General features: G+C 56.4%; 3 protein-coding genes across 25 annotated transcripts in view; 2 read left to right on the top strand and 1 right to left on the bottom strand.

Annotated features, from left to right (window-relative positions):
* Positions 1-1,100: 1,100 nt before the first annotated feature.
* On the top strand, positions 1,101-10,593 carry ARRDC1 (arrestin domain containing 1). Of its 8 annotated transcripts, none has more exons than XM_045372743.2 (8): positions 1,101-1,250; positions 8,143-8,253; positions 8,703-8,753; positions 8,857-9,011; positions 9,274-9,456; positions 9,541-9,717; positions 9,801-10,236; positions 10,310-10,593. In XM_045372743.2, exons 1-8 carry the CDS (start codon positions 1,133-1,135, stop codon positions 10,372-10,374), a joined length of 1,296 nt encoding a protein of 431 aa, XP_045228678.1. In that variant the 5' UTR covers positions 1,101-1,132; the 3' UTR covers positions 10,375-10,593. The 8 variants fall into 8 exon arrangements, with proteins under 8 accessions (XP_045228678.1, XP_073871944.1, XP_073871946.1 ...); XM_074015843.1 differs by having other exon boundaries at positions 9,223-9,456; XM_074015845.1 differs by having other exon boundaries at positions 8,652-8,753.
* Positions 5,798-11,400, bottom strand: LOC102134065 (uncharacterized protein ARRDC1-AS1). The gene is given in 5 exon segments (XM_065531086.2): positions 5,798-10,946; positions 10,949-11,064; positions 11,066-11,142; positions 11,144-11,238; positions 11,241-11,400. Coding segments are annotated over 5 exon segments (522 nt in total). The 3' UTR covers positions 5,798-10,872.
* A 2,742-nt stretch (positions 11,401-14,142) lies between these two features.
* The window catches only part of EHMT1 (euchromatic histone lysine methyltransferase 1), a 236,247-nt gene continuing 225,956 nt past the window's right edge, over positions 14,143-24,433 (top strand). For all 16 annotated transcript variants that reach the window (XR_012424023.1, XR_012424022.1, XM_074015811.1 and 13 more), the window contains exon 1: positions 14,143-14,187. Coding sequence is in view for 8 of the 16 variants with exons in the window: in XM_074015809.1 (XP_073871910.1) it covers positions 14,167-14,187 (21 nt within the window). In the remaining 8 variants the exon portion in view is untranslated. The remainder of the gene's footprint in view (positions 14,188-24,433) is intronic.

Raw genomic sequence — 24,433 nt, 5'->3', positions numbered from 1 at the left:
CACTCTCTACAAAAGGATCTTTAAGAAAGATAAATAGGAGTGTGTTTCTCCGGTTCCCAGTGATCTAAGTCCTCGCCCCACCTGGCCCCCGACCCTTCTGTTGCGGACCCCCGCCCCAGGGCCTCCGCCCAAGTGTGGCTCCGTTGGGCCCGCACCCTATCAGGCCAGCAGGGAGGGGGATAGCAGAGGGCGGGGCAGGCACTGGGACTCCGGGCAGGTGTGGGGAAGGCAGGGGGCGGGCGGGGGGGCGGTGGTTGGGCGAGGCAGGTGCTGGAGGGCGGGACAGGTGCGGGGGCAGGCAGGTACCGGGAAGGCGGGAGGGCGGGCAGGTTCCGAAAGGGCAGGACAGGTGCTGGGACGCGGGGTAGGTGCGGGGAAGGCGGGGGATGCGGGGTAGGAGCCGGGGGTGGGGGTTAAGGCAGGGCAGGTGCTAGGCGGCGGAGCATCCCCGCCCAGGACGCCCGCGCGGCCCAGTGACGTTTTTCCGCGACTCGGGGTGAGGGAGACCCCTGGGCGGGGCGGGCGGAGGGTTGGGGCGAGGCGTGGGTTATGCAGAGCGCAGCGGGGAGCCCTTCCCAGTCCCAGAGCTCGCCTCGGCCCCGCCCCCAGCCCCGCCCCCCGTCAGAGACGCGGCGGTGACTCCCTCAGTGGGGGATGCTGGGGACTCTTTCGCCTCAAGTCCCTTAAGCGGCGCCCGACGCAGCGCAGCACCTACCCAGCGGGGCGGGGGCCGGGGCCGGGGATGGATGAGCGGGGCCGGGGGGCGGGGTAGGGGTGGGGCGGCCGAGGCAGGGGCGGAGCTGGGAAGGCGAGGCAGGGGCGAAGGGCGGGGGCGGGGCGAGGAGCTGTCAGAGGGGCGGGGCATAATCAGGGCGGGGCCACGCGGACGGATGGGGCGGGGAATAGGGGCGGGGCCGGGCCTCCGAGCGGCAGCCCGCGGGCGATGGGGCTGCCAGGGGTCTGGGCGGGGCCGTGGGGCGGGGCAGGGCCTGGGAAGGGCCGGACGGGGGCGTGGCCTGGATTGGGACGGATGGGGGCGGGGCATAGGAGGGGGCGGGGCCGGACCTCGGAGCCGGGGCTCGCGGGCTGCCGGCGGGGGCGTCACTGTGCGGCGGGCCGGTGAGGCCGCGGCATGGGGCGAGTGCAGCTCTTCGAGATCAGCCTGAGCCACGGCCGCGTTGTCTACAGCCCCGGGGAGCCGCTGGCTGGGACCGTGCGCGTGCGCCTGGGGGCGCCGCTGCCGTTCCGAGGTGGGCGCGGGTCCTCGGGGAGGGCCATTGGCCGCACCTGCGCGGGGCCAGGGTTCCCGGAAGCGGCTGCCGTCGCCGGGCCCCGGGTTGGGCCCGCGAAGTCGCTGTCGTAGCCGCCCGGGACTGCTGGGGCGCGGGCTCGGCGGCGCCGGGGAGGTCCGGGCGGCGCCGCCCTTCCGCGTCTGCCCTTCCTGCCCTCTCGCCGAGGGTCGGCGTGGTCCCGGCGGGGCCTCAAGCCGGGGCCTGAAGCGGGTCCACGGTGGAGGACGCCCTGAGTGCGGGCACAAGCAGGCCTGCGACCCTCCCTGTCCGCGCTCGCACCTGCTGGGCTCCTTCCCGCACCCGGGCTCCCGGCGCAGGCGCTCCCTCTGCAGAGCCGCTCCTGGCCCGGGCGTGCGGTCCCGGCGGGGTGCAGGCACCTGCTGCGGCTCCCCGCGCCCCCTGCCCCGCGCCAGCAGGCCTCGCCCGCCCCCCGCCGAGGCGGACGCCTGGGCCTCGGGGACTGGGGATCGGGTTGCTGCAGTGGCCGCTGGCAGGGCGCCCTGGAGGTGAGGGCAGGCCAGCGAGGTGAGGCTGCCTCCCGAGGATGGGAGCCTCCGCACAGGCCTCTGCCCGGCCCCTGGTTGTGAGTGCCGCGTCCCTGCCGCGGGCTTCTCTACCTTGGCCTCCTGTGGGAACCACCTGGGCTGCTTGGCCACAGCCCGTGGGCTTCCCACTGGACCTTGACCGCTGGGCCTGCGCGTGGGTGACAGCACCGCTTTTGTGCCTGCTGAGAACCCACAGCCTCTGTTCTGTCCTCTCAGCCGCCTGGGACAGGTGATGGTGCTGTGGCCCTGACCCTGCACCGCCTGGGGCTGTGGGACCTCGAAGAAGCCTGGTGGTAGGTGCTTCTGTCAGGCTCCTGGCCCCATTGGGCCTCCTGGGATGACCCCACAGGCTCCCTTCCTCTGTCCCCAGCTTGAGTTTGGGGTCTGGGTGGGGGCAGGTGTGGCTGTGGCAGGGCAGAGATAGCACATGCATCCCTTGAATACAGGTGAGGTGTGGGGTGAGGCGGGCCGAGGGGAGTGCAGGGCCCTGTCGTCCCTCCCCTGGCGCGGCCTGGGGCGAGCAGGCCATTGCTGACCACAGGGAAGGGATGGCCTCGCGGTGCGTGACTGGCCTGGATGAGCAGGCTCCCCGGCCTCCGGGTGGACGTGGTGGGTGGGTGAACGCTCACGCCTGTAATCCCAGCACTTTGGGCAGCTGGCCCAAGAGCTGAGGTAGCACTGGCTCACAGAGGCTGGTCCGAGTGAGGGAGAAAAAGGAGGGTCATGAACTAGGGAGTAGGAGATGGGCCCTGATGGGCCGGAGAGCACATATTTCAGGCTGCTGCAAGTGAGGTGGGAGGGTTGTACAGGGGTTCCCGGGGGTTTCCCCCAGCCCTGCCTGGGATGGGAACGGAATGTCATCGTTTCCTCATTCAAAGGATGCTTGTCAATCCTGCTAGGAGCCAGTAGGGAGGCCCTCAGCCCGCAGGAGGACAGCAGCCCTGCCTGGGCCCCTGGGCTTGCTCACTTACTCTGCCGATGAGTGTTGGTGACGGTCAGCACCCAGCCATGAGGACGCCTGCTGTCTCGAGGGCTGACACAGAGGGAGGCCTGGGAAGGAGCAGTTTTCTGGAGCCCAGGCTGGCCCAATCCAGGGCTGGGGGTCAGGCAGGACCACCTCGTGTTCTGTTACTGGGATGGGCGACCAGGATCGACAGTGGTTCTCGGAGCACTCATGGTAGGCCTGATGCAAATTCTCTCCACATCCCATGGGCCAGCCTCAGTAACGCTCAGCACCCTGTGGCGTGGTTGTTACTCTCATGATACAGATTTGGAAACAGGACTGGGGGAGTGGCTTACAGGTCACAGCTTCTGTGGCAGGCATGAGTCCTTTGGGATGAGGATGAGGAGTTGGTGGGTCTTCTTGGTCCAAGTGTAGGTGGTGCAAAGGAGGGGCTCCTGAACTCGAGAAGAAAGTTCCAGTGGTCCCTCGAGAACACGGCCCAATCATGAGCTTCCTGAGTCAGAGCAGCCTCCAACAGCTGGTCCTTGGTTGTGCATCTGAACACACTTAGGAAACATTTTTTATTTTTATTTTATTTTATTTATTTATTTTTCTGAGATGGAGTCTCGCTCTGTCGCCCAGGCTGGAGTGCGGTGGCGCGACCTCGGCTCACTGCAAGCTCCGCCTCCCGGGTTCACGCTGTTCTCCTGCCTCAGCCTCCAGAGTGGCTGGGACTACAGGCGCTCGCCACCACACCTGGCTAATTTTTTTGTATTTTTAGTAGAGATGGGGTTTCACCGTGTTAGCCAGGATAGTCTCGATCTCCTGACCTTGTGATCTGCCCACCTTGGCCTCCCAAAGTGCTGGGATTACAGGTGTAAGCCACCATGCCCGGCCTAGGAAACATTTTTAAACCTGCATGGGGGAAGAGGGACGGGGCTTGCAGGGCCCCTGCAAAGAGGTGCAACATTCAAGTCCAGAAGGCGGAAGAAGTCACACTCTGACTAGGCAACTGCCACTGAGCCACTCAGTCCTGCAGCCAAGCCCTGCCTGGCGGCTTTCCTGTTGCAAAAGGCTTGGTTCCCTTCAGCCTGTTCTGCCATTACAAGCAGTCTGCAAGCTGGAAAGAAGAGGGAGTGGGGTCATATGCCTCTCTCCGGCAGCAAGGAGACCCCTCACAATGGACCCCACGCACGGCTCTGGCTTCTGTGGGCAGAACTGCATCCTGTGGTCCTGCCTGATTCGATGGTTTGAAAAGGCAGAAACATGGCTGCTGCCATTGGCCTGGCCAGTGAAAACGGGCTCCCTGGGGAATTCAGCCAGCCTGGCCTGAAGCAGTTGCTGAGAGGTGGAGGAGCAGCTCCAGGTGTTTTGGAAAGGAAGCAGCTTTCCGGCTGGAAAGGAACCAGCTGTGCGGGAGCCCCGTGCCTCCCGTGTTCTTACTGAGGACAGTGTGGGCAGCTCAGGACAGATTTCACTTTGGACAGTGGTTGGAGGCTGCTCACGCTGGCAGAGTCATCTGCAAGAGCCTTGGTGTATGTGCAGAACAGGGCCGTCTGCATGGGCGTTGGGAAGATCACAGAGCCTGGGCCCTTAGGATGACCCAAGGGTCAGTTGGATACTGTTTGTTTTTATGGAGTCAGGTGTCCCATGACGGTTTTAGCGATGCTTTGCTAGTATGAGCAGTGGTGTGTGAGGCTCCTAGTTAAATACCATGAGATTCTGAGCGGAATTCTGGGTTTCCTGGTATGCACAGGTAAATTTACAGTAGACCTGTCCCACTCTTTGCCAGTACCTCATACCTGTCTGCAATTTGACTGGTGTAAGGGGTGTTTGTTTTCCACCTCCCTCCAACGTGTGGTGGGACATACATTTATTTATTCATGTACGTTGCTCTTATTGCCCAGGCTGGAGTACAATGGCGCAATCTCAGCTGCTCACCACAACCTCCGCCTCCCTGGTTCAAGCGATTCTTCTGCCTCAGACTTGCGAGTAGCTGGGACTACTGGCATGTGGCACCACCATGCCCGGCTAATTTTGTATTTTTAGTAGAGACGGGGTTTCTCCATGTTGGTCAGGTGGGTCTCGAACTCCCAACCTCAAGTGATCCGCCCGCCTCAGCCTCCTAAAGTGCTGGGATTACAGGCGTGAGCCACCACACCCGGCCTAGAGACATTCATGTTATTTGAGATGAGGTCTCACTCTGTCACCCAGACTGGGATGCGGTGGTGCGATCTTGGCTCACTGCAACTTCTGCCTCCAGGGCTCAAGCGATGAGTCCTCCCACTACAGCCTCCTGAGTGACTGGCACCAGGGGCACACGCCACCACACCCAGCTAATCTTTTGTAGTTTTGGTAGAGACGGGGTTTCACCGTGTTACCTAGGCTGCTGTCACACTCCTGGCCTCAGGCAATCTGCTCGCCTTGGCCCCCCAAAGTGTTGGGGTTACAGGTGTGAGCCACTGCGCCCAGCTGTGTTGAGACATTTAATATTTGTCAATCTGATGGATTGAAATGGTAGATAATTTGGGTTTTCCCTAATTTCTTTCTTTTTTTTTTTTGAGACTTAGTCTAGCTCTGTTGCACAGGCTGGAGTGCAGTGGCGTGATCTCGGCTCACTGCAAGCTCTGCCTCCCGGGTTCATGCCATTCTCCTGCCTCAGCTTCCCGAGTAGCTGGGACTACAGGCACCGCCACCGCGCCTGGCTAATTTTTTGTATTTTTAGTACAGACCGGGTTTCACCGTGTTAGCCAGGATGGTCTCGATGTCCTGACCTCATGATCCGCCGGCCTCGGCCTCCCAAAGTGCTGGGATTATAGGCATGAGCCCAGACCTAGCCGTTTTTTGTTTTTGTTTTTTAGACCGAGTCTCGCTCTGCCGCCCAGGCTGGGGTGCAGTGGCACGATCTTGGCTCACTGCAAGCTCCGCCTCCTGGGTTCATGCCATTCTCCTGCCTCAGTCTCCCGAGTAGCTGGGACTACTACATAAAAGTAGCTGTCACCTCAAGTCACACACCATTCCTAAACAGTTAACACAACGATTTTATTATATCTCTCAGTGTTGTGGGTTAGGAATATGGACAGTGGGGGCAGGGTGAATATTCAGTTCTGTGCCACCAGCCAGGATCACTTGAGGGTGCTTGGCTGGCATACCAGTTAGTCTGGGGACCACTGCTCCCTTTACAGCATCCTCTGTGGGTTCCAGCGTTTTTCTTTTTTGTTTTTGAGATGAAGTCTTGCTCTGTCACGCAGGCTAAAGTGCATTTGTATGATCTCCGCTCACTGGAGCCTCCACCTCCCGGGTTCAAGTGATTCTCCTGCCTCAGCCTCCTGAGTAGCTGGGATTACAGGCGCCTGCCACCACACCCGGCTAATTTTTGTGTTTTTAGTAGAGATGGGGTTTCACCATGTCGGCTAGGCTGGTCTTGAACTCCTGACCTCAAGTGATCCATCCGCCTCAGCCTCCCAAAGTGCTGGGATTACAGGTGTGAGCCACCGTACCCAGCTGGGTCCCAGCATTTGTGGGATTCAAGGTGGGGATGTGCAGTCTGTCAGGAGTGTTAAAGGCATTGCAGCATTTCCAGTCCCCAGGCCTCCTCTCCTTGCTTCAGCCACGCCTGCCTCCTCTGTGCCTGCTGATGCCTGCGTGCTCCTCTTGGGCTGTCTGCTGGCTCACAGGAGAATCACCAGTATTCCAGATGTTCAGCCTGGAAACAGTAAGGGTCTGGCCCTAGGAGGGCCTGGCTAACACACCATGGATTCAAAATCAGGGCAGAGCTGGGTATGGTGGCTCATGCCTGTAATCCCAGTACTTTGGGAGTTTGAGGCAGGTGGATTGCTTGAGCTCAGGAGTTTGAGACCAGCCTGGACAGCATGGTGAAACCCTATTAAAAAAAAAAAAGCCAGGTGTGGTGGCATGTGCCTGTAGTCCCAGCTACTCGAGGGGGCTGAGATGGGTGGATCGCTTAGCACAGGAGGTTGAGGCTGCAGTGAGCTGAGATTGTGCCATTGCACATTAGTCTGGGCAGCGGGAGTGAGACCGTGTCTCAAAAAAAAAAAAAACAAAACCAAAACAAAAAATGGACCGAGGTTGGGGTGGCAAGGCTGGGCTGGAATGGAGGCTGAGGCCAGGCCATGGCAGTGCCCAGGGGCTAGAGGACGTGTAGCAGGAAGCAAGGGCCTCCCTCAGGGATGGGGGACTGGGTCTGGCAGCTGCTGAGGGGAAGGGCAGGATGTGTATGGAGAGCCACGTGGGACTGCGGTTGGGCCAAGGATTTTGAGAAGAACCCTGCTGCTCTTGGTGGCCGGCAGAAGGCCTGGGCCACAGGTGGGGCCTGCTGGGGAGACCATAGGGGAGGCAGGTATGGCTGGCCCTGGGCGCACCGGACACCGATACTCCTCCTCCCTGGGTGCTCCCTCAGCAGTTCTGAGAGTCTGAGTCACCTTCCCCTCACGTGACCCCCACCAGGACGAGGCAGGGAAGTGGCCATCTTTGGCCCTGACTCAGCCTTGCAGGGAGAAGAGGGGCTGGAGCTGCGGGTGGCCTGCTGATGGCTCCCCCAACCCCTGCCCACCTGGGTCTGGTGCTGTGTGTGCTTTTGCTGCGTCTGTCCTCCCTTGTGACCAGTTTCTGCTGGACCTGGTTGTCCAGCCATGATCTTCTGACCATCGTGGTTTCTGGACACACATCTGTTGGACTGAGGAATTTGTGTTCCTGGCCACAGAACAGTGGCAACCTCTGCCTCAAGCAGTTCCTGGTCTGGCACTCCCCCGGGGAGGCCAGAGAGAACCAAGCCGTCTCCTGATGCACAAAGTCAGCCCCGCTGGGCAATGCTGGCCCAGAAAGTAGGGCCCTACCCAGCGGTGTGCCGACTGTGGAACACTGTCTGCCCAGGCGGGTCTGGCCACATTCCTGCAGCATGATGGTTGCCAGTTAGCTTTAGCTTCCTGGAGCGTGGAGGGGTCCTTCCCTGCCTAACTGACTTGTCTACAGGGCAGCAAGAAGACGCGTCCGTCCCTTGGAGTGTCCCAGGTGCCCCCCACCAGGATCCCCGCAAGCAGCTGGGCTTTCACAGCCAGGTTACCAGTCTGGGGGACGACCCAGCCGCCATCTGGATGAGCGCTGGGGCCTTTCTGCTCTGGGCTGCAGGGCAGACATTGTTTTGTGCTGGTCAGGCCCCTCGCCAGCCCGGCTCCCTTGGAGCCCCCCAAGACAGGAGACGGGCAGGAGGTGTCCCCTGAAGTGGCAGGGGCTGCTTGCTCACTGGCCTTCCCAGGACCCTGCCCAGGCGGGGCTGTTGGGCCCCAGGTCGAATTCCTGGGCCGTTGGCTGGGTGGGGCTCATGCAGCTTTCCCCTTGGCAGCCATCCGGGTGACCTGCACGGGTTCCTGCGGGGTCTCCAACAAGGCTAACGACGCAGCGTGGGTAGCGGAGGAGGACTACTTCAACAGTTCCCTGTCGCTGGCGGACAAGGGTAAGTCTGGGAGCCAGTTCCTGACCTGGTCCCAAGTGGTGACCCCTGGGGGCACCCCTTGGAGTGGGGCCTGCCTGTCCTCCCCCTTTCCTAGACCTGCCTCTTGGATCCTGCACTGGCCCATCTTCTCCCAGGGTTGTGGGCCCTGATGGGTTTCTCATAGGGGCTGGGTGGCTGAAGGGGCCACCTTCCACTTGTGCTGGATGTGGGTGGGCTCTGACTCCTGGCACAGCTGTTTCACCCTTGCCCCATTCCCAAACCACTCTCCTATTCCAGCCCTTACCCTCAGTCCTTCACCCAGGCCACAGCCCTGTGCTGCTGGTGACTGAGACAGGGAGACCCCGTGTGAGCTGGTCAGCTGCAGTCCCACTCTTATCTTGGCCCTGTGGCCCCCTCAGACCTCCGGAGGCCTGTCCCCACCGCCCCCCACCTCCCTCCTGTCTCTGCAGGGAGTCTGCCCGCTGGTGAGCACAGCTTCCCCTTCCAGTTCCTGCTTCCTGGTAAGAGCCCAGCCTGGACAGGCCTGGTGATGACCAACTGGTCCTGGGAGGTGGGCTCTGCAGGGTGAAGGCAGCCAGGTGCCAGTGCCTGTTCTCTCCCCAGCCACAGCACCCACGTCCTTTGAGGGTCCTTTTGGGAAGATCGTGCACCAGGTGAGGGCCGCCATCCACACGCCACGGTTTTCCAAGGATCACAAGTGCAGCCTCGTGTTCTATATCTTGAGCCCCCTGAATCTGAACAGCATCCCAGACATTGAGGTGAGGATGGCACAGTGACCTCCTTGGTGGGTCCCCACCCTCGTGGGGGCTGGGGAAGAGCCGGGCAGGCACTGCTTCATCCCGGTGTCCTGTCCCCAGCTGAGGTGAGGGGGGCCAGGGTCTGGAGGCAGTGGCCTCTTTGCCCTGAGCTGACTGCTGGTCTCCAGGGGCAGGGCATGGCAGGGCTGAGGGGCTTGTCCTGATGCCACAGGGATCCAGCCTGCCCACACCTGCTAAGCCTCTCCCTGGCCCTCCCCCAAAGCAACCCAATGTGGCCTCTGCCACCAAGAAGTTCTCCTACAAGCTGGTGAAGACGGGCAGCGTGGTCCTCACAGCCAGCACTGATCTCCGCGGCTATGTGGTGGGGCAGGCACTGCAGCTGCACGCCGACATTGAGAACCAGTCAGGCAAGGACACCAGCCCTGTGGTGGCCAGTCTGCTGCAGGTCAGAGCCCCCGGCAGTTGCCCGGACTGGCCTCCTGGGGTGGGCTGGCAGCCTGCGCAGGCTCACAGGCTGGTCCTTCCCCAGAAAGTGTCCTATAAGGCCAAGCGCTGGATCCACGACGTACGGACCATTGCGGAGGTGGAGGGTGCGGGCGTCAAGGCCTGGCGGCGGGCACAGTGGCATGAGCAGATCCTGGTGCCTGCTTTGCCCCAGTCGGCCCTTCCAGGCTGCAGCCTCATCCACATCGACTACTACTTACAGGTTTGGTGCTGGTGGGGGCTGGGTGGCCTGAGGCCTAGTGGCCTTGGCCCTGGCCCCTCATGCCCCACCTCAATCCTGTCCAGGTCTCTCTGAAGGCACCGGAAGCTACTGTGACCCTCCCGGTCTTCATTGGCAATATTGCTGTGAACCATGCCCCACTGAGCCCCCGGCCAGGTCCAGGGCTGCCTCCCTGGGCCCCACCCCTGGTGGTGCCTTCTGCACCACCCCAGGAGGAGGCCGAGGCTGCCGCTGGCGGCCCCCACTTCTTGGACCCGGTCTCCCTCTCCACCAAGAGCCATTCGCAGCAGCAGCCCCTGCTGGCCACCTTGGGTTCTGTGCCTGGTGCCCCCGAGCCCTGTCCTCAGGATGGCAGCCCTGCCTCATATCCGCTTCGGCCTCCCTTGTGCATTTCAACAGGTGCCACTGTCCCCTACTTTGCAGAGGGCTCTGGGGGACCAGTGCCTACCACCAGCACCTTGATTCTTCCTCCAGAGTACAGCTCTTGGGGCTACCCCTATGGTGAGTCAAGGGCCAGGGCTTGGCAGGGAGGGGACGCCAGGAGCCCCATGCAGACCCTGCTTTCTCCCTGCAGAGGCCCCACCGTCCTATGAGCAGAGCTGCGGCGGCGTGGACCCCAGCCTGACCCCTGAGAGCTGACCCCGTGCTGCCTTCTCCAGGCAGGCCTGGCCTCTGCCCTGGGACTGGGGCGCCCAGGGCCTCGTGCCTTCTCTCTCGGCCTGGCCTGACCCACTCAGGACCTGCCCAGCCTCTGCCAGCTCCTCTGGTGTCCACCCTCTTCTCCCTGGGGCTGGGGTGGGGGTGGCAGGGAGCTGGGACCTGGAGAGACTCCTGTAAATAAAACGCTGTATTTGTAGAGCTGGGCCTCACCGGCCTCGCCTTGGGCGCCCTCCAGCCTCCAGCAGGGCCTGACCCTGACCCCATCCTGGGCTCTGCTCCTGCCAGGGCATAGCCCGCTCCTCGGGTACCCCTGCTACCCTGGGGTTGCGCTCAGGCTGGTTCCCTTTAACAGAGGACGGGGGCTGGCGCTGGGCCTTCCAGAGCCACCTAAGGAAACGTCCTTGGAGCCTGGCTCACGAACTGGGGCTCACGCAACCTTGGCATCTGGTTAAATTTGTGCCTCGGCTCCTGCTGTGTTTAGGCACCCAGGTTCCCAGGCGGCGTGGTGTGGACTTCCCCTGCTGAGAAACCTGCGGGCATGTGGAGGGCTTGCCTCGGCCCCTACTGGCATCATTGCCAGGCCTGGCTCTGAGGGACGCAGCTTCTCTCCTGCCCACATCTCCAAGACCTGAGAGGCAGGGTTCTGTGGAGCAGCGTTCCCAAAGGGGCCCCCAGGGAGGCCCTGTAATGCTGGCCAGCCTGCCTGGAGCGCGCTTCCAGAAACAATGGAGGTGGTAGTGAAGGACGACTCTGGGTTCAAATTCCAGTTCTATAGGATGAAGAGGTGGCTGTGGCTAGGTTTGTCAGTTACCTCATCTATAAAATGCACAGGACCAGGCCGGCACGGTGGCTCCCGCCTGTAATCCCAGTACTTTGGGAGGCTAAGGCAGGCAGATTGCTTGAGGTCAGGAGTTTCAAATCAGCCTGGGCAACATAATGAAACTCTGTCTGTACAAAAAAAAAAAAAAAAAAAAAAAAAAAAAAAAGCTGGGCATCGTGGCACATGCCTGTAATCCCAGCTACTCGGGAGGCTGAGGCAGGAGAACCGCTTGAACCCGGGAGGCAGAGGTTACAGTGATCTGAGATTGCGCCACTGCACTCCAGCCTGGGGGACAGAGCGAGACTCTGTCTCAAAAAATAAACAACCCCACAAAAAACTCCTGGGACTGTAGGGGACAGACAGCCCCCCACCCTCATAGCATGACAGTTTATTTCTCGAACAGTCCAGAGGGGCAGATCCTGGCCTCATGGCAGAGCTGTCATTCCTATGTAGTGGCTCCCATCCCTGGCTCCCAGATGGCTGTTAACAGCTTTCACCACTGCCCGGCCTAATGGTGGGACTTTTGAGGGACAGACTGGGAAGTAGATTGTCACTTTTTGTCTCTGACCTGTCCCCTTCCCATTGGAAATGTGGTCTTTAGCCACGCAGTCCTGTACTTGGCTAAAATTTTACTAATTGTGGGACGGTCAGCATGAATATTGGAGAACAGCAGAAAGTACCACAGGTGGTACCTGCTGGAAGCAGTCTGTGGTTGAAAGGAAGGCCTCCTGGGCTTAAATCCCATCACTGCCTCTCACCACTCCCTTGCTTCAGTTCAGTCACTTATAAAATGTGGGTAAGAGCAGTGCCTGCCTCTCAGGACCGACTTGAAGTTTGCAGGGTTAGCATGTCATGTGCTGAGAGCAGCACCTTGACAAGTGCTGAGGGGCACACAAGGGGAGCAGCTGATTGCAAAATGGAGTGAAAAAGCTGCCTGAAGCTGCTTCCCACACCTTCACTTAGGGTGGATGTTTGCTTGGTAAAGGATTTTTCTTCACATTTTAACTCCCTTTATTCAGTCAATAATTTTTTTTTTTTTTTTTTAAGATATCAGAGTATCGCTCTGTGGCCCAGGCTGGAGTGCAGTGGCGCAATCTCAGCTCACTGCAAGCTCCGCCTCCCGGGTTCAGGCCATTCTCCTGCCTGGGCCTTGTGAGTAGCTGGGACTACAGGCGCCGCCACCATGTCCGGCTAATTTTTTGTATTTTTAGTAGAGACGGGGTTTCATCGTGTTAGTCAGGACGGTCTCGATCTCCTGACCTCGTGATCCGCCCGCCTCGGCCTCCCAAAGTGCTGGGATTACAGGCGTGAGCCACCGTGCCCAGCCCAGTCAACAAAATACTTTTATCTCCTGCACACCAGGAATTGTTCTAGGCACCATGGACTTACATTCTAGGGGGAGACAATATTCCAAATCAGGATGTGGAGAGTCAGATGTCACACACTGATGGAGCAAAGTGAGGCGAGGAAGACCGGCATGGGCGGCAGTCTCACTTCAGCTAGGGAGGAGAGGGAAGGCTTCCCTGCAGAGCTGATAGTTAAACTCCAGGATGGTAAAGAAGCAAGCCACAAAGACACTTGAAATAAAGGTTTCAGGGAAGGGACAGACAGCAGCAGGGGCAGCAGAGAGGTGAGTGTGGGGCAGGGCGGGGCAGGAGGGTGCTGGTGTCTCCTGCGAGGGCTCAGGGTGCTCGGCCTGTCATGAATGGACTTAAGCTTTGACAGAGCAGTTGAGCTGTCCTAAAGAAACCTGGGAAGGTTCTCTTGGCACTTGGGATTGTCCGTTTCCTTTTCTGTCTCTGAGTGCACTGTCTATCCTGGACTTGGGATAATTCTCCGGGGTCCGACTCACCAGGAGACTCGGGTGTCACCCAGATTGACCTTCAAGACTCAGTTCTTGTCAGTACAGTACCCGTCCCCTTGGTTCACGCGACCATCCAGAAACCTCAAATTCAGTCCATGCTTCTTGTTTTGGGTCTGGGGGCTGGGATAAGGCGGGCTGACCACAGCGGGGCATACAGCCTAAGATAGTTTCTGTGGTGCTGGGGGCGCTGTCCAGGGAAGGCTACTTGGTCTACAGAAAAGGCCTTGGCTTGTGCATACCTGGGCAGCAGGTATATGGGTGGCAGGGAGAGCGGGGTAACCAGAGGGCACACACCCCCAACCGGAGCACCCCCCAAGTTGGCATCTCCACAACTGCGGAACCTCCCCCATCAGGGCAACCCTCCCGGTTGGGACACCGCCCCCAGCCAGACACATCCTCCTAGCACAGCACCCATGCTTAGCCGGAGCCGCTCCCCCGCAGGCACCTCCCCACCGGGCATCCCTCCCCAGTGGGACACCCCCCGCCAGTCCAGGCATCCCCGCCGTTCGGGACACCCCCTCCAGCCGGAGCACCCCTCGGCAGGAGCATTCCTCCCAACCGGGGAACCCCCGCCGCCACGGGAACCTGCCTGAACCAGAGCACCCTCCCGCGCCGGGGACACCCCACAGGCGGCTCCCCCGCCAGGCCGCGGCCCAGGGAGTCAGCCTTCCGCGCAAGCCGGCGAAATCAAAGTGCGTCCGGGGTTAGAGGTCAGAGGTCGGAGCCGCAGGTCTTTCTCCTCCTTCGGCCAGCCCACCAGAACGTCAATTTAGAATGAGATATGTGTTGAAAATGGGAAGGCTACTCCCCATCCACTACCACGACTCTGGCGGGCGGGTTCTCCGGCTCTAGGTCTCCTATCCCGCGGGCGCGCGTTCCGCTTCCGGCCGCCGCAGGCCCGGCGCCTGGGGCGCCGCACGCCTGGTCCCAGTGCGCAGGCGCCGCACCGGTCGGGCTCCAACGCGCAGGCGCGGGCGCAGGCGCAGGCGCAGACGTAGGCGATCGGCCCCGCCCCGACTCTGGGCCGCGAGGCGCGGGCGGGGCGATGGCGCGCGGGAGGGGCGGGGCCACGCTGCGGGCCCGGGCCATGGCCGCCGCCGATGCCGAGGTGAGCAGCAGGGCCGGCGGGGGGCGGCGCGGGGGCGGCGGGCAGCGGCGGAGGCGGCGCGGGGGCGAAGAACCGGGCCCGGCGGCGGCAGGCGGCCGGCGGGCGGGCGGGGCCCTGCGCCCCCCCGCCGCTGCCGCCTGCCGCCGCCGCCTCAGGCCGAGGCCGGGCCGAGGCCGCCGGGCGTCCGGCCCGCGCTCCCGCCGGGCGCGCTTTGTGCGCGGCGCGGGCCGGGCGGCGGCTGGTGGTGCGGGCGGGGGCGCAGGTGAGGGAGGCGGCCGCGTACCTGCGCCCGCGCCCCCCGCGGACCCCGTGCCGCCGCCGCCGCCCGCGAGCCGGATCTGCGGGGAGGGCCTCGGCCAGGGTGCCGGGGAGGTGCGGAGGACAAAAGGAAAAGTAGCGGGGCCGGCCAACTTTGGAGCGCCGGCCGAGGCGAGGCTGTCCCTCCTCTCGGAGCTCTTCCTTCGCTCCGTTGACCTTTCACTTTGTTCTGAGTAGGATGGCACCATCTTTAACGAAAAGTTGGCCAGTCCCGGCGTGTTTCTCCCCAGACAATGCTGCTCCAGCCCTGCTGGCTGTCAGAAGCAGGAAAGCACGCTCGGTGGGAAGCTTGCGGACTCAAGTTTATTTCCAAACCAGCAGCTTTAAAGGGCTCTCTATATAAAAAGTTCACATTCTTTTGTTAATGGTCTTGGCCTTCCCCGTGCTCAATTTCAAGGATAGTTTGTTTCCTTGCTTAGGAAAGGAAGCAGCATAGAGATTAAAGTCTTGAGAGTGGTCCACTGGCGTCCCTCTGAAGGAAAAGCAAGCAGGAGGTGGTGTGTCCGTGGAGCTGCAGAAATCGTGTGTTCTTAGGGCTGAAATAAGGGACCGGTTTGGAGAAAAGTGCTAGCTTAGAAGTATTTCTTTGAAATTAACTATGTAATAACAGTTGAGACTTCTCAGGCTTAGAAAGTTAAGGTGTAGTAAGAAGCCGTACAGTATCCTGGTGCGTAGACCTAACACTGTATTTTAACTCAGGTAATGTATGGCTTTTTTGTTTATTTTTTTCCTGCATTTTTGGGGGGGTGTTGAAATAAGTAAACTGGGAAGGTGCAGGGGAATTCTTAAATTCAATGCAAGGAGTTTTTGCTGAGTACCTGCAGCATTCAAGGAATGAGTATTAGTCACTGAGAACAAAAAGGGAAATTAGAAAACTTCAAGTCACTTCCAGGCTTGTAGGAGAGAAGATGTGTAGTGATGAATTATATCATTTATAAAGCACCCACTGGATCCCACACACTGTGCAAGACCTTTAGATCAGGCGCCTCACTCAGTTTTCTTCACCCTGTGCAGCAGGTGCTGTTATTTCCTTTTTTTAAAATTTATTATTATTTTTTGAGACAGGATCTCCATTTGTCGCCCAGGCTGGAATGCAGAGGCATGATCACGGCTCACTGCAGCCTGGACCACCTAGGCTCAAGGGAGTCTCCCACCTCAGCCCTGCAAGTAGTTGGGACTATCGGTGGGTGTTGCCACACCTTGCCAATTTTTTTTTGTAGACATCAGAGTTTCACCATGTTGTCCGGGCTGGTCTTGAACTTTTGGACTCAAGCGATCTGCCCGCCTCGGGCCTCCCAAAGTGCTAGGATTACAGACATGAGCCATTGTGCCCGGCCTGTTGTTTCCTGTTTAGCTGAGGAGGAAGGGTTAGATAACTTGTCCAGTCGGTTGTAGGACTAGCACTAGTACAGTGTTGGGCACGTAGTAGGTGTTTAATAAATGACTGACGAGCAAATGGCTCCAGAGGTCTCTGGTTCCATAGGCAGCCTTGAATAGAGGGCTTTACACACCTGATGATAATGACAGCTTGTGTTTACTGAACCCTGACTTGTGTCCAACCCTGCCATAGTTGCATGGATTCAATAATTTGAGCTTAGCAGCAACCTTAAGAGGAAGGTACTGTTATCTCCCCATTTGTAAATGAGGAGCCAGGCACAGTGAGGCCCAAGATTGAAGAGCTCGTGGCCAAGAAGATGAAGATGCAGGTGGTTTGGCTACAGAGCCGGTGCTTGCTAAACGTGTTATATCTGTGATGGTCATTTTAGGTTAATAAAAGCTCTGTTTTTAGATTTATTATTCTGAGGGTTTATCATCAAGTTGTATGAGAAGGTGAGGGAGCCGCTGTGTGTAGCGCAGTAACGCCGGCCTTCTGGACAGTAGGTGGGCATGGGATCACTATTGTCACCAAACCTGGGAAATGATCCCTGCGTCAGGGCTCATTAATTGCGAAATGATTAAGGTAATAAAGCTGACACTGGAAACTTATCTAACTTCAGTTTTGTTATTTTCCTTGATCTACAAAGATAGTCAGTACATTTTCACACCAAAAAGAACTGGCCAGGCTTGGTGGCTCATGCCTGTAATCCCAGCACTTTAGGAGGCCAAGGCGGGCGGATCACTTGAGGTCAGGAGTTCGAGACCAGCCTGGCCAACATGGTTGAAACTCTGTCTCTACTGAAAATACAAAAATTATCTGGGCCTAGTGGTACGTGCCTATAATTGCAGCCTGGGCAACAGAGCGAGAGACTGTCTCAGGATAAAAAAACAAACTACTGAGGTAGTTGAATATATTTTCCATTCCCCATTTGTGGATTAGTTAGGATGTGAGTCATGTTAGGGTTTAAATACATCCAGGGTCACTGAGGATCAGACCCCAGGGTTCCTTTGACTCAAGGCTTTTGTCTCAGCAAAACATCATCTTCCAGCAGGAAGGCTTTCTCAGGCAAGTGCTATGATTTTCCAGCAGGGTGGCTACTATGTATCTCTTCCTTATTTTTTCTTTTTAAAAATAATATAGGCACGTGTACATAATTTAAAAAATCAGTGCTAAAACACTTAAAAGAAAAGCTGCTCTCATCTCCTGTCTTTCTTTTTTTGAGACTGAGTCTTGATCTATCACTCAGGCTGGAGTGCAGTGGCGCGATCTCGGCTCACTGCAACCTGCACCTCCTGGGGTCAAGCAGTTCTCGTGCCTCAGCCTCCCTAGTAGCTGGGATGACAGGCGCCTGCCATCACGCCTGGCTAATTTTTGTATTTTTAGCAGAGACAGGGTTTCATCATGTTGGCCAGGCTTGTCTCGAACTCCTGACCTCAAGTGATCTACCTGCCTTGGCCTCCCAAAGTGCTGGCATTACAGGCGTGAGCCACCGCCCCTGGCCGATCATCTTCTGTCTTTCCGGATAAGCAGCAGCCACTTGCAGCTCTTGAGCATTTACTATATGTTTGTGTTGTCATGTCTTTATTCACCAATTTTAGGGGTCGACTATGGACTTCCATTAATGGCAGATTAGTGCAAGATTTAGATTAGAGAAGACTTTTGTTCTCTTATGTTCATCCTGCCCCAATCAGAATGCATGTTCTTGGCCAGGGCCAGCAGCTCACTCCTGGGAGGCTGAGGTAGGAGGATCCCTTGAGCCCAGGAGTTTGAGACCAGCCTGGGCAACATAGTGAGACTTTGTCTCTATTAGAAGTAAAAAAGTTAGCTGGGCGTGGTAGTGGGATGTGCCTGTAGTCCCAGCTACTTGAGGGGCTGAGGTGGGAGGATCCCTTGATCCCAGGAGGCCAAGGCTGCAGTGAGCTGTGATCAGGCCACTGCTCTGCAGCCTGGGTGATGGAACAAAATCCTGTCTCAGAAAAAAAAAAAAGAATGTGGCCGGGTGCGGTGCCTCACACCTGTAATCCCAGCATTTTGGGAGGCTGAGGCAGGCAGATTGCGAGGTCAGGAGATCGAGACCATCCTGGCTAACACACGGTGAAACCCCATCTCTACTAAAAATACAAAAAAATTAGCCAGGCATGGTGGTGGCTGCCTGTAGTCCCAGCTACTCGGGAGACTGAGGCAGGAGAATGGCGTGAACTTGGGAGGCGGAGCTTGTAGTGAGCCGAGATTGTGCCATTGCGCTTCAGCCTGGGCGACAGAGTGAGACTCCGTCTCAAAAAAAAAAAAAAAATGCATGTTCTCTTGGCCTGGTATACAGCGTCATTCTGAGGAGTCTCCTCGCCTTTCCCTGCATCTGATGTCACTTACTGTTTACTCCCTCTTGGTGATAGAATACACTCTCCGGTAGCTAGCCAGGAAGGGATGGTAAGCGGCAAACTTTTGGGATTTGCACGTCTGAAAATGTATTTACTCTTTTTGTTTTTGTTTTTTTTTTGAGATGGAGTTCCTCTCTGTCGCCCAGGCTGGAGTGCAGTGGCGTGATCTCCGCGCACTGCAGCCTCCGCCTCCTGGGTTCAAGTGATTCTCCTGCCTCAGCCTCCCGAGTAGCTGGAATTACAGGTGCTTGCTACCATGCCTGGCTAATTTTTGTATTTTTAGTAGAGACTGGGTTTCAACTTCTTGGCCGGGCTGGTCCCGAACTCCCAACCTCAGGTGAGGCCTCCTAAAGTGCTGGGACTACCAGAGGTCGCCCCCGTGCCCGGCCACAAATGTCTTTATTCTGCACGTGCACTTAGTAAGTTTGGCTGGTAGGTTGGAAAGTCATTTTGAAGTCATAGCTCCAATATCTTTCAGTTTTCATTGTTACTCTTGAGAAGTCTGGTTTGGTCTTTTTTTGAGACAGTCTGGAGTATAGTGGTTCGATCATAGTTCTCTGCAGCATTGACCTCCCGGGCTGAAGTAATCCTCCTACCTCAGCGCCCCGAGTAGTACCTGGGACTGCAGGCATGTGTCGTCATACCCGGTTGATTTTTCTTTCTTTTTTTGAGATGGAGTCTCACCCTGTTGCCCAGGCTGGAGTGCGGTGGCGCCATCTTGGCTCACTGCAACCTCTGCCTCCTGGGCTCGAGTGATTCTCCTGCCTCAGCCTCCCGAGTAGCTGGGATTAACAGGTGTGCGCCATCACGCCTGGATAATTTTTTTGTATTTTTAGTAGAGACGGCGTTTCACCATCTTGGCCACGCTGGTCTTGAACTCCTGACCTTGTGATCCACCCACCTCAGCGTTTCAGAGTGCTGGGATTGCAGGCCAGGCATGAGGCACCGTGAGACATGGTTTTTTGAGACATGGTTTCACCCAGTCGCCCAGGCAGGTGTGCAGTGGTATGATCTTGGCTCACTGCAACCTCCCCGGTTCAAGCAATTCTCCTGCCTCAGCCTCCTGAGTAGCTGTGATTACAAGTAGGCACCACCACACCCAGGCTTTTTTTTTTTTTTTTTTGAGACGAGTGTCACTCTGTTGCCCAAGCTGAAATACAGTGGCACGATCTCGACTCACTGCAATCTCTGCTTCCCGAGTTCAAGCGATTCTCCTGTCTCAGCCTCCTGAGTAGCTGGGACTACAGGTGTGTATCACCACGCCTGGCTAATTTTTGTATTTTTAGTAGAGACAGGGTTTCACTATGTTGGCCAGGCTGGTCCCGAACTCCTGACGTCAAGTAAGTGATCCACCCTCCTTGGCCTCCCAAAGTGCTGGGATTACAGGTTTGAGCCACCATGCCCAGCCTCCAGCTGATTTTTGTATTTTTAGTTGGGACGGGGTTTCACCATGTTGGCCAGGCTGATCTCAAACTCCTGACCTCAAATGATCCGCCCGCCTCGGCCTCCCAAAGTATTAGGGTTACAGGCGTGAGCCACTGTGCCTGGCAGTGATTTTTCTGTTTTTGTAGAGACAGGGTCTTGCCATGTTGCCAAGGCTTGTCTTGAACTCGGCCTCCTGAAGTTCTGGGATTAAAGGTGTGATCCACCGAGCCTGGCCCAGTTTCATTCTTTTTTTTTTGAGACGGAGTTTTGTTCTTTTCACCCAGGCTGGGAGTGCAGTGACGCAGTTTCGATTCACTGCAGCCTCCACCTCCTGGGTTCAAGGAATTCTCTTGTCTTAGCCTCCCAAGTAGCTGGGATTACAGGCACCTGCCAGCACGCCCCACTAATTTTTATATTTTCAGTAGAGACGGGGTTTCGCCATATTGGCCAGGCTGGTCTAAAACTCCTGACCTCAGGTGATCCACCCGCCCCGGCCTCCCAGAGTGCTGGGATTGCAGGTGTCCGCCACTGTGCTGGTGAGGCCCAGTTTCATTCTTAACCCTTTGTAAGCGCTATTCCCCTGCCAAACCTTTAGGATCACTGCATCTGTGATTTTCCTAATCTTTACCATGCGTTTAGTGCTAGCCCTTTTCATGTTTATGCAGATGCCCAAGTAGCTGTGAAATCTGAAGATTGCTACCCTTTTATTATAGGAGGGTGTTTTTTTTTTTTTTTTTTTTTTTTTTGGGAGAGACACGATCTCACTATGTTGGTCTCGCTGGTCTTGAACTCCTGGGCTCAAACAGTCCTCCTGCCTCGGCTCTGGAGTAGCTGGGACTACAGGCATGCGCTACCACGCCTGGCTAATTTTTGTGTTTTTAGTAGAGATGGGGTTTTGTCGTGTTGACCAGTTTGGTCTCACCTGACCTCAAGTGATCTGCCAGCCTCGACCTCCCAAAGTGCTGGGATTACCTGTGTGAGCCACTGCGCCTGGCCGACAGTTTATTCTTTACTTTCTCCTCTGTGTGTGGTCCTTTTCTGTTTCCTTTAGTTGAATGTTGGACATCCTGTATTTAGTTTTCTAATTTTAAGTATATTTTTTCTTGTCATGTCTTGTTTTTTTTCTATTTTGGGGGAGCATTTTTGACCATTTCCCAATTTTTTTAATCAAAATATTTAGTTTCAGTTATGTATATATGTGTGTGTGTATATATATATATATATATTTTTTTTTTTTTTTTTTTTGAGGCGGAGTCTCGCTCTGTCGCCCAGGCTGGAGTGCAGTGGCGCGATCTCGGCTCACTGCAAGCTCCGCCTCCCGGGTTCCCGCCATTCTCCTGCCTCAGCCTCCCGAGTAGCTGGGACTACAGGCGCCGCCACCGCGCCCGGCTAATTTTTTTTTTGTATTTTTAGTGGAGACGGGGTTTCATTGTGTTAGCCAGGATGGTCTCGATCTCCTGACCTCGTGATCCGCCCGTCTCGGCCTCCCAAAGTGCTGGGATTACAGGCTTGAGCCACCGCGCCCGGCCTATATATATTTTTTGAGACAGAGTTGCACTCTTGTTGCCTAGGCTGGAGTGCAATGGCACGATCTCTCCTCATTGCAACCTCTGCCTCCTGGGTTCAAGTGATTCTCCTGCCTCAGCCTCTCGAGTAACTGGGATCACAGGCGTGTACCACCAAGCCTGGCTAATTTTGTATCTTTTTTTGGTGGAGACAGGGTTTCTCCATGTTGTTCAGGCTGGTCTCGAACTCCTGACCTCAGGTGATCCACCCACCTCGGCCTCCCAAAGTGCTGGGATTACAGGCGTGAGCCACCTCGCCTGGCCCAGTTGTTTTATTTTTATATTCTTTACTGTTTTCTATTCTTTTTTTAGTATCTCCTGTTCTTGTTTTATGTATATAGTATCTTTGCTTATTTTAATTACAATTAAAATTTTAAAATTCCAGTTAAAGTTATTTAAAAAACTATTTAAAAAAATGTCCCAGCCTGTGCAACACGGCAAGACCCTAAAATCTGGGACTTCCAGCATGCATCACCATGACCAGCTGGTACGTGCCTGAAGTCCCAGCTACTCAGGAGGCTAAGGCAGGAGGATCGCTTGAATCTGGGAGGTTGAGGCTGCAGTGAGCCGTGATCACACCACTGCACTCCAGCCTGGGCGACAGAGCAAGAAACTCTGTCTCTAACCAAAAAAAAAAAAAAGGGGGTTTCTTTCATTTTTTGTGTTTTCCCTGCATTCATTCCTCTTTGCTGTCTTATCTCTTAGTCTTTCTTCCATGATGTAGCCTTTCCTTCAGTGTCTCATTGTCTTTGGTCATTTTGCTGTGTTGCGAATAAAGCACTCACCGTGGAAAGCTGAGTGCTGGGGCCTTGTTTACTTGTTGCTTTCACTGTGGGGTGATGGTTGGCTGTTGCTGTTTTGTTGGCTCTCTTGCAGATTTTTTTTTTTTTGGGACGGAGTTTCGCTCTTGTTGCCCAGGCTGGAGTGCGATGGCGTGATCTCTGCTCACTGTAACCTCCGCATCCTAGGTTCAAGCAATTCTGCCTCAGCCCCCCCAGTAGCTGGGATTACAGGCGTGCACTACCACACCAGGTTAATTTTTTGTTTTTGTTTTGTTTTGTTTTGAGACGGAGTCTCGCTTTGTTGCCTAGGCTGGAGTGCAGTGGCCTGGTGTTGGCTCACTGTGACCTCCATCTCCTAGGTTCAAGTGATTCTCCTGCCTTAGCACCCCCTAGTAGCTGGGATTACAGGCATGCGCCACCACACTCGGCTAAGTTTTGTATTTTTGGTAGAGACAGGTTTTCACCATGTTGGCCAGGCTGGTCTCAAACTCCTGACCTCAGGTGACCCACCCCCCCCTTGCCTCCCAAAGTGCCAGGATTATAGGCATGAACCACCACGCCTGGTTTTTTTTTTTTTTTTTTTTTTTGAGATGGAGTCTCGCTCTGTCGCCCAGGCTGGAGTGCAGTGGCGCGATCTCGGCTCACTGCAAGCTCTGCTTCCCAGGTTCCCGCCATTCTCCTGTCTCAGCCTCCCGAGTAGCTGGGACTACAGGCGCCCGCCACCACACCTGGCTAATTTTTTGTATTTTTAGTAGAGACGGGGTTTCACCGTGTTAGCCAGGATGGTCTCGATCTCCTGACCTTGTGATCCGCCTGCCTCGGCCTCTCAAAGTGCTGAGATTACAGGCGTGAGCCACCGCGCCCGGCCTTTTTAAAAAATTTTTTTTTTTTTTTTTTTTGAGACGGAGTCTGGCTCTGTTGCCCGGGCTGGAGTGCAGTGGCCGGATCTTAGCTCACTGCAAGCTCCGCCTCCCGGGTTTACGCCATTCTCCTGTCTCAGCCTCCCGAGTAGCTGGGACTACAGGCGCCGCCACCTCGCCCGGCTAGTTTTTTGTATTTTTAGTAGAGACGGGGTTTCACCGTGTTAGCCAGGATGGTCTCGATCTCCTGACCTCATGATCCGCCCGTCTCGGCCTCCCAAAGTGCTGGGATTACAGGCTTGAGCCACCGCGCCCGGCCTAAAATTTTTGTTTTTAAAGATGGAGTCTCTCTCTGTCACCCATGCTGGAGTGCAGTGGCACAGTCTCAGCTAACTGCAACCCTCCCAGCTTCAAACGATTCTCCTGCCTCCCTCCCGAGTAACTGGGATTACAGGTGCCCACCACCACGCCGGGATAATTTTTTGTATTTTTTGTAGAAACAGGGTTTCACCATGTTGGCCAGGCTGTTCTCAAACTCCTGATCTCAGGTGATTTGCCCACCTTGACCTCCCAAAATGCTGGGATTACAGACGTGAGCTGCCGCGCCTGGCCCTCTTGCAGATGTTTCTATCTGCTGGTTTGTTTTCTGGGATGGTTTGGTTTTCTTGAATGATCCCTCAATTTCTTGCCTTGCTGGTATAAGCAGGAATGTTTTTTTTTTTTTGGAGATGGAGTCTTGCTCTTGTCACCCAGGCTGGAGTGCGTTGGTGCAGTCTCGGCTCACTGCAGCCTCCGCCTCCCAGGGTCAAGCAATTCTCCTGCCTCAGTGCCCTCCCACCCCCCGAGTAGCTGGGATTACAGGTGTACACCACCACGTGTGGCTACTTTTTGTATTTTTAGTAGAGGGGGGTTTCGCCATGTTGGCCAGGCTGGTCTTGAACTTCTGACCTCAGGTTATCCACCCGCCTGGGTCTCCCAAAATAATGGGATTACAGGCGTGAGCCACCGTGCCCGGCCAATTTTAGTGGACCTTTTTACGGGGTAAAAGTCTAGTGTCCTGTGGCTAAGAAGACCAGTACTTGCTTGAGGAGGAGACCTGAGGGGTCAGCTGTTCTCAGGTGGAGTTTTGTCCACATTCCCCTTTGCAGCTGCAGGCATCACCCCCGTTGTCCCCACCCTTCTGTGTTTTCCGGGGTCAGTCTGCCGGCTGCTCAGCTGCAACTCCTTTATTTAAGTTTCTTCTTCCTCTACTCTGTGGGATGGGTTAGCTGTCCTCTACCGCTGCATCTTCCTATTTGTGTTTTCTTTAGGGATTTCACATGTCTTGGGGTTTATGTGTCTCTTTCCTGCCTTTCTTGTCTTTGATTGATTTTTGGTAAGAGAAAGGGGAGGATCAGAAGCAGTTTTTCTTTTTTTTTAAATGATTAATTTTAAACATTTAATTTTTTTTATTTGTTTTTTGAGACAGAGTCTCGCTCTTTCGCCCAGGCTGGAGTGCAGTGGCGCGATCTTGGCTCACTGCAATCTCTGCCTCCCGGGT

The sequence above is a fragment of the Macaca fascicularis genome, chromosome 15 (genome assembly GCF_037993035.2).
Source record: "Macaca fascicularis isolate 582-1 chromosome 15, T2T-MFA8v1.1".
Taxonomy (NCBI): domain Eukaryota; kingdom Metazoa; phylum Chordata; class Mammalia; order Primates; family Cercopithecidae; genus Macaca; species Macaca fascicularis.
Note: the sequence above shows the minus strand (reverse complement) of the source record. Positions and strands in the feature narration are given on the sequence as shown.

Coding starts and splice junctions, on each gene's coding strand:
- ARRDC1 (XM_045372738.2), top strand. CDS start 1,133: ATGGGGCGAGTGCAGCTCTTCGAGATCAGCCTGAGCCACGGCCGCGTT. Junction 8,754..8,856: donor CTTCCAGTTCCTGCTTCCTG/GTAAGAGCCCAG, acceptor TTCTCTCCCCAG/CCACAGCACCCACGTCCTTT. Junction 9,457..9,540: donor TGGTGGCCAGTCTGCTGCAG/GTCAGAGCCCCC, acceptor GTCCTTCCCCAG/AAAGTGTCCTATAAGGCCAA.